This window comes from Castor canadensis, chromosome 12 (genome assembly GCF_047511655.1).
Source record: "Castor canadensis chromosome 12, mCasCan1.hap1v2, whole genome shotgun sequence".
Lineage (NCBI taxonomy): Eukaryota > Metazoa > Chordata > Mammalia > Rodentia > Castoridae > Castor > Castor canadensis.
The window spans coordinates 120,106,896-120,125,719 of NC_133397.1; the positions used below are offsets into that span (position 1 = coordinate 120,106,896).

The 18,824-nt window shown below is 34.8% G+C and overlaps 1 protein-coding gene across 2 annotated transcripts in view; it reads right to left on the reverse strand.

The window, feature by feature from the left end:
• Positions 1–18,824, reverse strand: part of LOC109698189 (pancreatic alpha-amylase-like) — a 49,215-nt gene that overhangs the window by 21,166 nt on the left and 9,225 nt on the right. For both annotated transcript variants that reach the window (XM_074050881.1, XM_020182215.2), the window contains exon 2: positions 322–535. In XM_074050881.1, coding sequence (XP_073906982.1) covers positions 322–489 — 168 coding nt within the window. In that variant the 5' untranslated portion in view covers positions 490–535. The remainder of the gene's footprint in view (positions 1–321; positions 536–18,824) is intronic.

The window sequence follows — 18,824 nt, forward strand, 5'->3', positions numbered from 1 at the left end:
TTCTAATTATGGCTTCTTTTATATCATTAAATGTTCTTGAAACTAATCAAGAATCTACAATTATTTTTGCATCTTTGTATCCGAAGCCACATTGCATTGTAATAAACTTGAAAATATTAACAGCACATTGGAGATGTCCTGCTGATGTCCTAAAGAAAAATATAAAGTTGCCAATAATACTGAATGTTTTCTTCCTCAGAAAATTGTTCTAGAGTACTGATCTGTGAATTAAAATATTGCTCCAGGTTCACTAAAACTGATTAATATAACATTTCCATAAGAACAGTAAACTATGAAATTTATACTATGAGTAATACTTACCTGTACACCTCCAAATCCATGGAGAGATAAGTATCTCTCACATTCCTTAGCAATATCAGCCCAGCGCCACTCAAACAGATGGACAATAGATGTCTGTCCATGTTGAGTATTTGGGGAATACTGAGCCCAGCAGAGCCCAATGACTGAAAGTAACAGAAGAAATTTCATTTTGCTTTGAAGTTGCCAATGTTCTTTCTAGCAACTATTTATAATCCTGCAAAAGAAAAGCACATTTTACAAAGTAAATGTTAACATGAAGAAAATATAAAACTGTTTATTCATAATATGAGTTCAATAATAACAATGTTAACTCAATAGATAAAGAACATCCCTAAAATCTCTGAACAATCTAAACAGCCTTTTAGAACTTAAGGATTTTCATATTGAAGGAATATTGACTTTTTCAACCATCTGGCCATATATGTATGTGTGTGTGCAATATATATATATACATATATATATATATACACATATATACACTCATTATTCATGCATTATTTAATTAGTGTTAAATCTCATTTCTCATGTTGTCTGATAGAAGGAAAATTACAATTAGAGCTAACTGAATTCATACTCAAAATATTGCTTTAAAAACTATCTGCACACACTGGTAATTTTCCCTTTCCAAAAAAACCTAGTATAATCAATTATCTCTTTTCTTCCCCCACACCAAAGTTTTAGTTATTTAAAAATCCGCATTAAAGTTTAGGAAACCACTAGCTATGGTGTGGCATGGCTATAATTCCAACATTCTGGAGGCTAAAGCAGGAGAATCCTTAGGGAGAGGACACACTACACTACACAGAAACACCTTGTCTAAAAAACAAACAAGCAAGCAAGCAAAGAATGTACTTGAAATTTAAATACCTATGAACTGGATAAATAAATATTTTCCCCTCCATCAAGTCATGTACTTAACACATGGCTAGAGTGGTGGCATTTAAGGTGGTGATGGTGCTTTTCTCCCCATAGCCAAATGTATTTTGTAACTGCTATAGCACTAAATACAAGAGTTCACACTATTTTCCTCCTTAAGGTTAGTGAAATCCTATGAAAGAGAATAATATTACAGATGGAGGATTATCCAGCATCATTCATCCATTCAGTAAGTATTGAGTGAGTGTCTTTTTGTTAAGCACTCAAAATGATGTTGGGGATAAAAAGATGAATAAGACAGACAGGTTTATGATTGAAGAGAGCTTACATTCTTGTGGGAGGAGAGAAAAATAAACAATTAAATATAATAATAGCAATGATATTAATAGTGATGATAAAATAACTTTATGTCAATATGAGGTCATATGAAATACCAGAATAAGAAAATAGAGAGTGGCTTCACCATCAAGCTAGATTGGACTACATAGTCAAGGAAAACATCTTTGAGGAAATGGTCCCTGTGATTTGAAGAATTAAAGCAACCAGTCATTTGAAGATCAAAGAAAGAACAATCTAGATGGAGCACTTGGCCATGGATAAAAAAAACTTAGAATACTCAAGACATTAAAAAAGAACAGACTGCAGGGATAAAATCTGTGTGAAAAACAAGAAGATAAAATGAGGCAAAGTCAAAGACGTGGGCCAGATCACTTAGGACACTGTAGAATAATGAACAAAGAGAGTCTCTGAGTCTCATAAGAAGGGGAGCCAAAAGACTATGTTTGAAAAAGACTCTTGCCTCTGTTAAGAAACTAGGTTATAGGAGTGTGAGAGTGGAGAAAGGGAGATCTTTTAGAAGACTTTAATAGTGGTCCCAGTAAGAGGTGGTGACTTTGAACTGAGGCATAGACAAGATATGCTTCAGAGGTGGAGAAGAAATATGCTTGTGGATAGACTAAAGCTGAAGAAGGAGGAAAAAGAGAAGTAGTAAAGATGGGGGTACTTGGTAATCCTTACTAAGACAAGGCGAAATGAGGACGTGCCGGCTCTGGGGAAGTATAGCGAGAGTATTATGGACCTTAATTACTCCTCTTCTAATCATAAAGCTTTCCTTTGGGCCTTGAATACTATCCACAGTAAAAGTAGAATCTCCTCATTCTATTCAAAATTTCATACCTCAGGCATGGGATTTCAAGTGCTGTTTTTCTTCCTATGATCCCCTTTCACCATCCTTGTGTATGATACACATTCAGCTGAAGCAACATCTTTATAAAGTCCACCCTTATATTCCCAGGCACAGTTAATAACTCCTCTTCCACTGGACAGCTTTTAGGTTACACAACATCATTAAACTGTTTTCAATTTACATTGTAAATATGTTATAAGTAATGACATATACATATATATTTATAGGTTCACCATTCCAGAACAAGCATCTTAAAGGCAGGCTTCATGTCTTATATATTTCTAGAATGCGGCAAATGGTTGTCATAAGATCTCATATGACCAATAAATTATTGTAAGTCACAAAATCTGAGTTCTAGGTATCGAGCAACACATTGACATAACATGAATTATGTGCTCATTTGTTAAAAATAAGTGAACACAATGTCAGAAATTATGTAATATACTCAACTCTAAGACTTGCAAAAATTTTGTACACATGAAGAAATTAAAGACCAGAGAGACTGAACAAATTACCCAGGCTCATGTAATAAGTTAAAAAGTAGAATTTGTTAATTGATCTGACTTCAAATCAGTGGTTTCTGTAATTCACCAAAGTTCTCTTAGAATTCTAAGGTTGTGACTTCCGTCTGATATGATCGCCACAAACATGGATTGACTATTGAGCACCTGAAATTGTGCTAGTCTGAATAGATGTACTATACACTATTCACTGAACAGTACACTGAAATACGCTGAATTTCAGAGTTAGTATAAAAATAGAATGTGAAGACTTTTTTATGTTATTTACATGTTAAAATGATATTTTGTGATTGATTAGGCTAAATAAAGTTCTTACTAGTAATAATAGCACAGATAAACTCATTCAGATTAGTATCAGGAGATTTTTCATTACAGATAATTTAATGTTCAGGAGGAACATCAATGATATATCTCGCAAACTCACAATAATCAAAAATATCAAATTCTAGCTATAAGACACCCATTATACAGATCAGGATACCACATAAATAAGCAAATAACACATAAATTGTCATTATCAGTTTTTTATACAATGAAGATGTTACCCATAATTGTAGCATCTACACAATGTATGTTAGGACTAAAGTAAATTTTGTACAAACAATATGTGATAAATCAAACACTTAGGTGCAATTTTATAATTAGACATTAGGATCACTTGGTTTGCCTTAAATTCAGAATGTGTAAAATTCAGAATGCTATCAGTTTTACAATAAATAGAAATTCCTAAATAGCCTTATATACTCACACCCTTATAATTTCATATAGGGACCTGCCTAAGTCATCATGGCATAGTGGAATCCAAGAAATCCTGTGCAATGGACAATGTTATTGAAGCAAAGCAGAAGAAACTCAGAACAGCGGGCAATGTTTCCTACAAACAACTGGCAAACATAAAGAATTCTATACAACTCAACAAACATGAATTTACAACATGAAATGAAACTCAATTGGAGTAGCAAAAGATATTTAAGGCCACATAATTCACATTCAGATAACTAACTAGCAAATTCTTCAAAGGCTACATACCATGTACAAACTCATAGATTAATTGAAATCTTCTGGATCAAGAGTAGGTGGTATGAACTGACTAACCCAATTTATTATCATCTAAGCAAACATTGCTCTTATTATTAGCAATTGCTTTTGAATGCTACTTCCTGAAAATTTGCCTCTATAATGCATGATGTAAAAAGAACAGTCTGTGGTTCCTCCATGCACAGCTACAGAGCTCTGGCTCTCACGGATCAAAAGAAGACTATGAAGAGCAGGCTATATCCTGCTCTGAGTTACTCCATGTTGTTTAGAACTGCAGCTTTTAGATTGTACCTTGGCCTGAGTTGTTCGGTCTTACAAAGTATAAGTTTGGTACTGGTTACTCCATTTTAAGTACAAGTGCCAAGGTAGAATGGCTCTACATTTCGTATAAACAAGCAAAAACAACATTTGAAAGAACACTACAAGGCAAACTGATGAATAACTTATTCACACCAATAAAAAATGTCAAATCATAACAGAAACACCAGACACATGAGATGACCAGCCACACCAGTTATGATTCCTTCACCTAAGACTATAAGAGAAGGAGCACCCCAAGATGAGGGCATAGCACATAGACCTATCAGCCAGTTGCTTCTTAGTAGACTTGCCCAGAAAAATTGCCCAAGAAAGAACTGCCTATTCCAAGTTTCAGCTCAAGCATGACTCTTCCTGCCCATGAGATATGGTCCACTTAAACTTGAAATGCCAAGCTGACATTCAAACTGCTTCTATCCGGAGCTTCAGCTCACAGCTCCGTGCCTTGGCAGCCATGAGAAGGGCTCCTTAATCCGTTATCCAAATGTAGTGCCTTTCTGGAACAGTGTGTGCTCTCTGCCTTTGCTTTCAGTACATAGTCTTTAAATCCTGCAGCCTCTTTAACCCTTTATCTGCTGTTGGGTTCTATATATCATTGTGTTAAGTACAATGGATGATCTGAGTATTACTGATTTTAGTAATTAACGTTGGAATGGGATAAAGAACTTGTGATTGCCATGGTCATGATTACCAAGCTAACTTACGAGTGCTTGGTGACTTAAACCTGATTAACACTGATATGGCTTCTGAAATTGTCTTAATGTGATACATTTTGACATTGCAGAAAGACAAATGTCTATCATTTTGTTAATGATAAAGTTTCCTCATAACAATTGGTGTAGTCAGCAGAATTCCATTGGTTAAAAATGATCCAATGGATGAATAGCCCACTGGTAAAATAGTTGAAATTTTATGAATTGTTTTCTAATAAATTATTAATTAAATAAATTAATATTTGATGATATTGACAAAATTACCTCTCTTCAGGAATGCCTGAGCAGAGAATAAAAACTCATTCTGCTAACCTTAAAGTTTGGCTGTATCTCAATATAACATTATACTGTTCAGGATGATACCTGTTTAGATTATTCACATGTAAGGTAGATTATTGAGTTGTAAACTATACATAAAAATGACTTGAGTGGACATGAAAATTAACTAAAAATGTTAATATTAGGAAGAAGGATGAGGGTCAAACTAATAAAAACACATATTCTAAAACAGTGCTAAAATATTGTGATCCATGGTACTTCACAGAGCAAGAGATTAGAAAAAAAATAACAATAACAGTCCCAAAGGATACAAAATTAGATTTGCAAGATCCTATCCTAATAGTATAAACACACTGAGCACCAAGAGAAGACATGTCTGCAATATTGCTTAAAAGCCTGTCACAAATGTTCAGGACAGACATAAGGGCAAACAATCAGCACTTAAAATACATAGGAGAAACAGATCTTCAAATAACATAATAACTGACAAATCAAACCCTGGAACCCCAGGACTCCAATCTGGAGCTTCCAGGAGATGATAATGATACTTCTGGGAAGATCCATCTGGTATGGACAATTACAATGAAAAAGACAGTAATAAATTATAACCATGGGCAAGAAAAACCTCAGAACATAGCAGAAGATGGAACATATGGTCTAGCAGAATTTCAAAATCTGAGGACAGACCATGTAGAAACAAACCACATAAGTCGATTGCTAGGACACCTGTGAGACAAAAGAGCAAATATTATAACCCTACGTGGTTCTAGAATAAATCAAAACTCATCCTTAGAAGAAAATCCAAATTTAAACCTTGTGTTATTATGGCTCACTACTTATCCCTGAAACAACCACTATCCCAATAAGAATAGACAACAGTAACCTGGACAGCAACAAACGCTATTGCAATTCTACAATTTGAGAGGTCACTTAAAGTAGACTTCCCTAAATCAAGCATTTAAAAACAAAGAAATTAGCAACTATAGAAATACTACACAACCAGACAAATACACATGCATCACTAACCATGTACCAGAAACAACTCTTATAAGACAGTTTTACCAACAGGTACACCAGAAGATCAAAAACCTCATTCATGGATGTATGAGGTAATCTCTAAGGAAAGCACGACATATTACAGACATTAAAATTACCATCATAATTATCCAGATCACACAAAATAACATTCATGACAAGATCACTTTCAAATCAGGGCCAACCACAAACCACACAATCTTTTCACCTTAACACTAGAACATTCAACAGTCCAAATACATTTGGGATAAACTATACACCAAGATCAAATTACACACCTCTACCTGAAAGCTGATAAAACTACATACCCCAACAGATAAAGTGGACATACAATAGATCTGTGAACAATGGGATACCAAAACCATTCCATGAATCTAACCCACAAAACAAAAGTGACTTCCACAGCAGGAAATATTCTGTCTGAGATACCAAAAATAAAATATACAAAATTACATAACTAGAAACAGCAACAAAAAAAACCCTTTTCTCTAACATTCTGGGAGGACTTCAGATGAAACACCTTCATAGGACCTGGGCATTATAGGCAGTATATACAATTACCAATAGAATTTTAGGGAAGTACAGTAACATACACACATATGCATTGGAGATGAATTATGAATATCAAGTAACTATGTAGCCAAGAAAATGGCATAAGAATGGTCATCATAAGTTTATTATACATGTGAGGGTATTAGCCCAAATACAGATTATTATCACAAAAATATGCCATCTATACCAGCATATGTTAGAAATACAGGATACTTTATATGGATAATAAATCATGAATCAAACACTAGTGTGCAATTTTACAATCATTCCTTAGATTCTAATGCTCAGATTGTCATAACTCAAAATATGCAAAGTTGACAAATATCACCAATATAATAATTTAAGCAGCCTCTACATTAAGGAACTATCATGTAGGGACCATCTTGAGTCAAGGTGTGTGGTGTGTTAGTTAGCTTTAATCCCTTTGAAAAACTACCAGAGAAAACAAATTAAGGCTTTTAAAAATATTTTATTAGCATATTATTGTTGTATTTGGGCTTCACTGTGACATTTACAAAAGTGCTTACAATATATCTTAGATTCACCTCATCCATCATTCTCAGTCTCGTTGCTCCATTTTTATACATGAATACATAGTACTTCCACCATATTTCATCCTTTCCTTATGTCGGCCCCACTCCCACTGGTACCAACTCTGAGACAGGACATGTTTTACCTTTCTGTCCTTAATTTTTGAGAAAAAACATCTTTGTTTAAGGTAGCCATACAGGGAATTTCATTATGACATTTTCATGAATATATATATTATATCCCGAATTGGTTCATCCCTTCTATTTTTCTACCCTTCTTGTGGTGATTTCAAGGGATTTAAACATTCTATATTCATTTTTGTCTAAAATGTTCATCGACCATATTCACCTTTGTTACTTCCTTCTTTTACCCTCCCCCTTCAGTTAGTTCCCTCCCCTTAGTGTGACTTGCTTTTCATTCTTGTCCTTCATTGTCTAGGTGACTGTTCACTGTTCACTGGGATTTTTGCCTTGGTATTATACCTGTACATGCATTTGTGCTTAAGTCAATCTAACCGCCCCCTGCACTACATACACTTCCTTGCCATTTCCCCCCTACCTTGTGTTGATTAACAGTTTTCAGTGTGTTTTGTTATGTCTTTTTCCAGCATAGATGTGATGCATTTCATTATTATCCACTATATTTGTTTTTTTCTTTTAAAGGAAGGAAGGAAGGTTCAGAGGTTTAAGTTAATGGTCCTCCTGGTCAATGGACCAGAAATGCTTTGGACCTGAAGTGAGGCAGAATACTATTATGATGGGAATGTGTGGCAGATTACATTGTTTCCCCCATAGCATCCAGGAAGAAGAGAGAGAAAGAGAGAGGGGGGCAGCAGCTACAGACAGGGTTTATCACTCCTAGACATATTTCCAGTGACCTACTGCTAACTAGTCTGTACCTCCCACCACATCCCAATAATACATTAAATTATGTATCCATCAATGGAATAGTTATTCAACACATGAGCCCTTTGGGGGATAATTCATATACAAACTGTAACACATGCTATGGTAGCAACCAAGATCCTGTGGCTTAACATGAAAAAACTTACATTATGCTATCAAAACAAACCAGAAGGAACTCAAAATAGCATTCAATGTTTTCCATAAACAATTGACAAACATGGAATTCTGTAGATCTCACTAAATATGCAATCTCAATACTAAATGCAAACTTGGTTGCACTGGCAAAAGATATTGAAGGTTTGCACATAAAATGTGCATTCTTCTGACTAATTTGCAATCCTTGAAAGACCACACATGATGTACAGGTTCAAGACCTGATTAGAATCCTCTGACCTGGGTCAAGAGTGGCTGGTATAACCTAACTAACACAATTAGATATTGTCATCTAATATATTCTTAATCATGTTTTAGATATGAAATGGTCTCAAAAGGGCTCATGGTTTGAAGCTTTGGTTCCTAGCTGGTGGCCCTATTGACAGATGATTCTATCATGATGATATCCATTTCATCCATGAGTTTATGAGTTCAAACAAAATGGACAAATAACGAATTGGGGCCTAGCCTGGCATGTAGCACAGTGGTTTAGTGTTTGCCTAGCATGCACAAGGCCCTGGGTTTGTTCCCCAGTACCACAAAAAATAAAATGAATTTTTAAAAAAGAAATGGGGCCTGGTTGGAGGAAGTAGGTCCCTGATGGTAGGATTTTGAGGGTAAATCTTGTCCCTGAATGCTTCCTGTCTCCAGTTCTAGACCATGATGACATGAACAGTTTTATTCCACCACATGCTCACCACCATGATGTTCTATCTCACCCCAACCTAATAATTAATGGAGACAACTGACCATGGACTGAACCACTGGCAACCTTTGAGCCATATTAAATCTTTTCTCCTTTTCAGTTGATTTGCTCAAGTATGTGTCACAGAGACAAATAGATAAATAATGCAGAAAATTGGTACTTATAAATGAGGTCATTTTTTTTCTAAGGGGGTGAGGTGGAATCTTAGTGTGGTTTTTAAAATTTATTTAATTTATTTTTTTAAATTTTTATTTATTTACATTTATATACATTGTTTGGGTCATTTCTCCTCCCTGCCCTCCTTCTGCACCCTCTCCCCCCTTCCTCCCTCAGCATTCTAACTATATATGAATATTTGGTTAACCAGCCTTTGGAATTTGCTTTTGGGAAGAATTTGGAAAAGTTTGGAGAATCAGTTAGGAAAAGCTTCTAATTCTGTAAGAGCTTAATGGGCAATTCTGGTATGAGCTCAGAAGACCAGAATGTCAATAGGAATACGGACAGTAAGACTGCTTATGAGGTTTCAGACAGGAGACAAGACACTTGGGAACTAGATCAGAAGACTTTAGTATTACATTCTGGCAAAAGAACATATCTATGTTTTATCCATGTCCTGGGAATTTGTGGGAGGCTGAATTTAAAGGTGACAGACTAACTAATTTAGCAGTAGAAGTTTCAAGGAAGCATGGCATTCAGGCATGGGTTATTTCAGGCTTATTTATAGCCAGATTTATAGTGAGAATCAGGAGCAAAAGCAGAGCAAAAGGATTTTGAAAACTTTCATATTGTCCAGAAAAAGGAGCAAATTTAAAGTTGGGGTCAAAGAAGATGTAGTTGCTGAAGAGTTTAGTGCCATTAAAATGAAGCCAAATATATAGCCCTGGTAAATAGGAAACATTCCTTGAAGAGATCTTAATGATCATGTCAGCAAAATACTGTACCTACGAATAATTCAAGTCATATCATAAGCTCTAGATATCTGAGTTGATCAATAAAACCAGCTATAAACCCTCACCTAAAGCCATAAAAGAAGTAGCACCCCTAGATGATGGCAGAGCATGCTTGCCCATCATCAGTCAGGAGACTTGCCCAAGAAGATAGCCTAAAGGTGACCTTCCATTTGTCCCCAGGTTTCACCTTAAGCATTGTTTCTCCTAATGATGAGACACAGTCCACTTCAAGCTGACTCTCCAAAATCACACTCATCATCCAGACCTGCACCTGACAGCTCTGTGCCTATGTACCTCTGAAGTTCTGTCCTTAACCCATTATCAGTACACCTGAGGTGACCTGCTGCAACAGAATCTGCTGTCTTTGCTTTCAATCCCACAGAACCTTAATCCTCATTCTGTAATCTGTATAGTATTGTGTGAGTATAATGTGTTGTCTGAGTTTAATAAAACCAATTAGAATGGGAATGGAATAAAGCACTTGTGTTTTCTATGGTCATGATAACTAAGAGACCTCAAGAGTACACAGTGATTCAGAAATAATGAAACTGATGTAGCTTGTGAATTTACTGTTATTCAATAAATTTTGACATTGTGAAAAAACATAAATGTGTCTATTTTAATGGCATAGTTTGCTCAGGAAAAATATATCTTTCAATTTAACAACTCTGTAATGGGGCTCTAGGAATCAGAATCCATTTTCAAAAATTGTCTTTTTCAGCTCCAGCTGTCTATAGTAAATAGCACGCTGGGAATGAAAATGTCTGATTACTGGTGTGAGGAGAGAATATTCTCTCTCAGTTCTGGTAACTGAGGCCCCACAGCTAAAACTTCATATTTACATTTCCTAGCTTTTAATTCATATTTTCTATAAGTTTTAACACAGATGGACAAGACAGAGACCAATTTGAGAATCTCTCTCCCCAGTGTTGGCCCAAACTAAATACATTCATTTTTACATCTATTATGTTGTTGGGTTTTTTGTTTGTTTTTTGCTGGTGAGCATTTGGATTGAGATACAAACTTTATGGCTAGAGGGTTTGATGATCATGAAGCAATGGCATCTGACTCCAGAGTTCTCCCTCATGGCCTGCCAGTCCTGGATGAAAGGGGAGAATGGAGATCGTCCTTGGAGCTGTGAACCCTAGTTTTGTTTCAGGACTCCTCCTTTCTATCTTTTTTAGTCAGCATTGGTGGCCCTTTACTATTTGTGATAAAATGATCAAAGGAATATTGTGAAAACTATGTGCCCAGAATTTGTTCTCCTTGTAACTTTTTTTTTTTGTAGTACTGGGGTTTGAACTCAGGACCTACAATTTGAGCCACTCCACCAGCCCTTTTTTTGAGTGTAATAGGTTTTTTTGAGATAGAGTCTCATGAACTATTTGTCTGGACTGGCTTCAAACTATGATCTTCCTGATCTCCGCCTCCCGAGTAGTTAGGATTTACAGGCGTGAGCCACCAGCACCTGGCTCGTGACATCTTGGTGGTGTACGAACCTCATTCTTTTATTTCCTTGTTGTTTGTGGCTTTTAAACAATTAGTGGCCTGTTGTGGGCCTTCTGGGTTTTTTGTTTGTTTGGTGGTTCTGGGGTTTGAACTCAGGGTCTCTCATGCTTGCTAGGCAGGCACTCTACCAATTGAGTCCCTCTACCAGCCCTTGTTTCGTGTTGGGTATTTTCTTTTTTTTTTTAATTTATTTTAATTTTATTTTTTTTAAATTCTCATTGTTTTATTATTCATATGTGCATACAATGCCCCCACACCCTCCCTTACCACCTGCTCTGGTTGGGTATTTTCAAGATAGGGTCTCACATGAACTATTTGCCCTGGCTGGCTTTGAACCATGATCCTCCTAATCTCTGCCTTCGGAGTAGCTAGGATTACAGATGTGAGCCAAATAAATACATAAATAAAATCACTTTTTGATTGTTCCTACTAGGTGAATATACAGTTTATCTTGTGTTATTGCCAAATTCATTCATTAGTTCTAGAAGTTATTTAACTTTTTAATGATTTTCAGCATAGAAGATCAAATCATCCGAGAATACATACATTTTCACTTCTTTCTTTGTTATGTATGCCTTTCTTTCTTTATTTTGGATTACTGCATTGCAGAAGTTTCAACAAAGTACTAAATAGTTTACATCTTTCCCTGGTTCATGATATCAAAAAGGAAACTACCAAAAGTTGAATTCAAAGTTGGAAAAAGAATGACGGAGGGAGTGAATTTAACTATGATATATTATAAGAACTTTTGTAGATGTAACAATGCACCCCCAGTACAACAATTTAAAAAGAAAGAAACAAACAGTGCTGACATCTTGATTTTGGATGTTCTGGTCTTCAAAATTATGCATCAATAAGTTCCTGGCATTTAATCCAACAAATTTATTTTGTTAATGTCAACTCTAGAAAATTAATTTAGAAGCATACAAATTTTTACCATTATAATGACATTAAATTAAGTTTTCTACAAATGTTTGTGTCTGTTTGAGAACAATCTCTTGTTTTTCCAGTGTTTCCGATAACGAATATTTAAAGAATTTTATTGAATGTCTTTTCTGTATTCTTTGAGACGATCAAATTACTGAAATAAACTACATCAGTGGATTTTTTCATGTTAAAGCAGCAATGCATTACTGTAATAAATTTCATGTGATAATGACCTCACTTTCTATTTTAAAATTTGATTTATGCTTTCTTGCAGATTTTTGCTTCTATTTACATGAAGTAAATGGGTTGGTAGCTTCTTTTTTTTAGTAAGACTTACTAGGTCATAATATACTCATAAAATGAGCTGGGAAATGGTTCTCTTAAATTTTTGATATACTATAATGCCATTATTTATTTCTACTTTTTTATGATTTTTCTTTTTGAACCCATAGACTACTCAGAAATATTTTATTAAATTTTTGAATTTTGGGGACATTTTATAAATATTAGTGTTTTATATTTCTAATTTACTGATAATGTTTTATGTGTATATCTCTAGGACCAGATCATTTTTCCTCAATATTGTTTCTTTTTGGTCCTCAGATTGGAAAACTTGTATTGATTTACTTCAACTACATTGACTTTCTTTTGCCATGTTGAATTTGTTGCTTGCTATGTAGTGAATTTCTTACACCGTACGTTTCAACTATAATTTCTGTTTGATTCTCTCAATGTTATTATAGTAAAATCATATAACATGAAATTTAGTGTTTTAAGTGTACGGTTTGTTAGTGCTAAGTATAATCACATTGATGTGCAAGTGATCTCTAGGGCTTTCTTTCATCCTGAAACTCTACAGCCTTGAGACATAAATTCCCAATGCCTTTCCTCTGTCCCCAGTAATTAGCTCCTTAATTTTTACTTCTATGATTTTAAGAATTTAGATACTTCATATAAGTGGAATCATATAGTAATTGACCTTTTGTGATTGTCCCCAGCTTGATAAGCACAATGTCCTCGTCTCATCCTTATAGTGGCATGTGACAGGATTACCTTCTTTTGTGAGGCATAATACTCCATTGTAAGTATACCAAATAATCTTTACTCATTTAAAAAATTGACATCTGAATTTCCTCAATCTCTTGGCTACTATGAATAATGATGAAGTGAACATGGTTGTTCAAATATCTTCTCAATATTCCACTTTCCTTTCTTTTAGATATATAGTCAGAAGTAGGATTGCCGGACATAATGTAAAATAATTTTTAATTCTTTGAGAAACATTCATATTGTTTTTCATAATGGCTGCACCATTTTATGTTCCCATGATTAGTGTAAAAGATTGACAACATCTTCACATCCTAATCAATACTTACTTTCCTTTTATAATTATTATAGGAACACTAAATGATTTTATAATTTCCATTTGCATTTCCCCCAGGAACTAGTGATGTTCAATATCTTCAAGCACTTAATTTTGGCCATTTGTATATCTTCCTTTGGAAAATTATCTACTTAAGATTTTTACATGTTAAAATCACATTGGGTTTTTTGAGTTACAGAACTTTCATATATATATTCTGAATATAAACACCTTAACTAGATATATGATTGTCATTACTTCCCAGCTCATAGGTGCCTTTAAATGGTTGATTCTTTCATTTCATAGAAAGAGCAAGTGTCATCACTTTTTTCTAACTGTAATTTCAGTGTTAAACCAAGGAAATCATTTTCAAATCCAACAGGCATAAGTTTGTTCCTGATTTCTTCTCATGTTTAAATAGTTTTAGGCCTTAAAGATACTTAATCCAGTTTGAGTTAATTTTTGTGAATGGTGTAAGATAAGAATTCAACTTCATTCTTATGCATATGGTTACCCAATTTTCCCAGCACCATTTGTTGACTTGATATATTTAGGTTTTTTTGTTTTTTGGTGGTACTGGAGTTTGAACTCAGGGCCTCATGCTTGTTAGGCAGGTGCTTTACCACTTGAGCCACTCTGGAGGACTTTTTTGTGTTAGTTATTTTCAATAAAGGATCTCATGAAATACTTGTCCAAGCTGGCTTTGAATTGCAGTCCTCCTGATCTTTGCCTCCTAAGTAGCTAGGATTACAGGGGTGAGCCACTCGGAGCCTGGCTGGTCTTATTTTCTTTCTTTCTTTCAGTACTGGAGTTTATACTCAGGGCCTTGTGCTTGCTAGGCAGGTGCTCTACCACTTGAGCCACACCTCCAACCTGTGTGGTTTTTGATTTTTTTTATAATGTAGGTATTTAACACTATAAACTTACCTCTTAGAATTTTGCTACATCTCATAGCTTCTGCTATATTGTTGCTTTTGTTTGTCATGAGATATTTTGTAAATTCCCTGGTTATTTCTTTTTACCTATTGAGTGCTTAAGAATTCATAATTTCCATGAATTTTCCTGTTTTCTTTCAAATATTACTGTTTGCTTACATTCCATTATGGTCAAAATACTTTATATACTTTCAATCTTCTTAAGTCTTGTTTCATGGCCTAACATGTTGTCTATCTTGGACAATATTCTATTGATGCTTGAGAAGAACAATTCGTTTGTTGACTGGAGTGTTGTAAATATGCTTTGTAAGTCCAATTTGTCTAGAATGCTAAGCTGTCTGTTTCCTGATATATATTCTGTGGTTGTTATATCCACTCTAGGAAATGTAGTATCGATGTCTCCTAGTATTATTGGTTTGCCTCTATTTTCCTATCCTTATGTCAGTGTTTTTTAGTGTATCTAGGTGGCGCTAATGATGGGTATACTTATGCCTGTAATCATTTTACCTTACTGGTGAATTGATCCTTAAATCATTACATAACATCCATCTGACAATTTTTGTCTTAAAATCTAATTTGTGTCATATAAGTATGGCTATCTTCATTATGACATCTTTTTCCACCCTTTCACTTTGAGCATGTCTATTCTTAGATCTAAAGTCAGTGGCTTATAGAAAATATCTTATTTTTCATTTTTCATCCTTGTCTTCTAATTGATGTATTTAATCCATTTACATTTAAAGTAATTACTGATAAGAAAGGGCTTACTATTATCATTTTAATTGCTTTCTGTCTTGTAGAATTTTTGTCCCTCTTTTCTCTCTGGTTCTTCCATTGAGTTTCATTTGTTTTCTTTAGTGACATATTTTGATTTTCTTTTCATTTAAACCTTTGTATATCCTATGCATATTTTCTTTGTGGTTATCATTGAGATTACATAAAATGTCTTAGTAACAGCCTATTTTAATCTAATAAGAACTTCAACTACATATAAAAACCCTATGATTTCACATCTGTTTATGTTACTGATTACTATTTTCATATTTTGTATCTATTAATACAGGTTTATAAGTTTTACTCTTTAAAAATGTTATATCAGACTTATACCTGACATACTTACTTATAATATCACAAGTTTATATTTGTCTATACATTTATTTTTTCCAGGAATTTTACTTATTGCTTATTGTCCTTCCACTTCAACTTGTAGGTTTCTTTATAGCACTTTGTACAGTAGGCCCAGTTGTGATCAACTCCCTTATCTCACCTTTTGTTTATCTAGAGAAGTCTTAGTTTCTCCTTCATGTTTGAAAGAAAGTTTTGCTGGATGTATTATTTTTGGTTAATTTTTTTCTTTCAATACTTTAAATATATCCTTCCACTACCTTCTAGCCTCTGAGGTTTCTGCTGAAAAACCTATGGTAACCCAAAAGCAGTTCCCTCTTACACAAGTTCATTTCAATGCTGTTACTTTTGACAGTTTGAGTGCAGTGTCTCAGCACAGGTTCCTGTATTTATACTAGTTGGAGCTTTGTGAGCTTCTTGGACTTCAATGCCCAGCTGTTTCCTCAGATTGGGGAAATTTTTTGTTATTACTACCTCAAACAGGTTTTCTGACACTTTCTACCCTTGTATCCTCCCATCCCTGAGAATTCCACATTATATACATATATTTACATATATGTACATAATACTGCTCTACTTTTTGGTATATCATGTTACTTCTTTTTCTCTTCATTTACTTTTGCTTCTCTGCCTAGTAACTATGAAAGAACTGTCTTCTACTTTGCTGATTCTTTTTTCTTCATGACCAGGCCTGTCAATCTCTCTAGAGAAATTTATCCATACAGTAATTGAATAATTACAAAACTTGATTTTTCTTTAGAGCGTCTGTCTCTTTGTTGGCAATTCTGACTTTACTCATGCATCATTTTCCTGATTTAATTGATAACTGTACTTTTAACTTAGTCTTCATCCTTATGACAGTAATTTTTAATTCCTTGCCTGGATATTTCTACATGCCCCTTTTTCAGGTTCAGCTTCTGGAGACTTGATTCATTCTTTTATGTTTTGGTGACCTGTTTCTTTGTGTGTGTGTGTGTGTGTATAGATATAGATATATAATTTTTTTTTCATCTCCATTTCTTTGATTTGGTTGGCATTTCCAGTCATTAAAAATCAGATAACTTTCCCACTCTTTGCAACTTAATTTCATACAGGCGGGGCAGATTCTGTAGACCTGTCAAGCCTTTGGGGTTTTTTGTCCTTTCTGGGTTTGGAATATAGAAATCTACTGGTTTCTATTCAGAAGCTTCTCTTCATGTCTCGCACTGCAGCCTCACTGGTGGTGTCTTACATCATGGTTCTAGAGCCTCACCTATTGTCTATTTGAGGAACTGCATGCTATCTTGCATGTTGAAGTCTGTTTTCCCAAATCCTCCAACCTGGGTGACTAGTTCCTGTCACTACCTGGGTACAGGCAAGATAGAAATCAGTCCCTTGGGTGACCTCTCTAAATGTCAGTGGGGCATATGTTCTACTCCTTTTCCTTCCTAAACATGCCATGTTATGTAGTTTGGAAGTTGGTGTGTCTCTCGAAGAGTGAACAGTATCCCAAATTTCTCACTCAGCTTCTACCTTGTTGGCCTTGTGCCCATGTGGGTTTACAGATATTTCACATTAAGTATTTTAGTGACTTTTTGTTACTGTGTCCATGGGTGAAGAAAGGTCTGTTGAATATGCTGCTCTGTCACTTGGTTTTTTAGTTTCATTAACTGAATGTTACTGATGTCACTCTACTTGGTGCTTGTTCTTATTGTTTGAATTTCTTAGCTGAGATTTGCTGTGATGATTCATTGTCATTGTATTTCACTTTGTTCTTTAAATAGCTCCTTTTTATTAGAACATATTTATCATACTATCTGGACCTAGTCCATCAGTTAATAATGGTTTCTCCCCATCTTTTATATATTTGAGAGCATCTGTGTTTGTGATGAGCACAAATTTCAAAAGTTCTCCAATCTGCCTTAGTAATTCCTTTTCAATGAGCTCTTCTTCAATTTGTCTGAACATTAGTCTTATCCTAGTCAGATAGCAATGTGTGTAGGCCTCATCTCATTTTGGTTCTTTTATTTCCAGGATCTTCCTACTAGGTTACATTTATGGTTGTTCCACCACTCCCACCACTGGCTCTAGCAAAGCTATGCTTCCTAAAATACGTGCTACATTTACTAGTGCTGCTGCTATGTGATTTTAGTTCCCACAGCAAATAAATCACAATGTGTGTGACAGAAAGGCTGCAGGTTAATGTCACCAACCTCATGCCAACAAAGCCAGAATGTGGGATTGGAGTAGCTCTAGAGAATTACACCTACTCTCACAAGAGGTTACAATACATAAATCTCAATTTGTTGTTGCCTTTGTTCAATACTGGAGTACTGAAATGATGATTAAAATCTGATCCATGGGGGCTGGTGGAGTGGCTCAAGTGCTAAGAGTGCATGCCTAGCAAGCATGAGGCCGAGTTCAAACCCCAGTACCACCAAAAAAAAAAAAAAAATGTGATCCATGCCATAATTCTTTAATGAACATAATTCTTTAATATAAATAAGGAATTAAATTTTATATTAAATTTAAAAACAAAAATTAAAAATCTCACTTCCGATTGTAATTGTACTTAATTTGCCTAGCTTTATATTTAGTGGGAGTAAATTTGTTCATGACTTCACACTGCACTCGTCAGATGTGTTCCCATACATTCCTTAAAAAGTTGATGCTATGAGATATTGTAAATGTTACAACATACCCCCAATGCAATAATAAAAGTTGACCAGTCCAAGTTGTGTAGATAAATGATTCTTGCTCTCAGGTGCTTATTTCTAAGTTTTCTCTGAATTTTACATTCTCTGTATTTACTGAAAATCTCACCTGTGCCATAATTCTTCAGTAAATCAGTATTTAAAGAAATAAGACTGGGGCATGGTGATTCATGTCCATAATCCCAGCT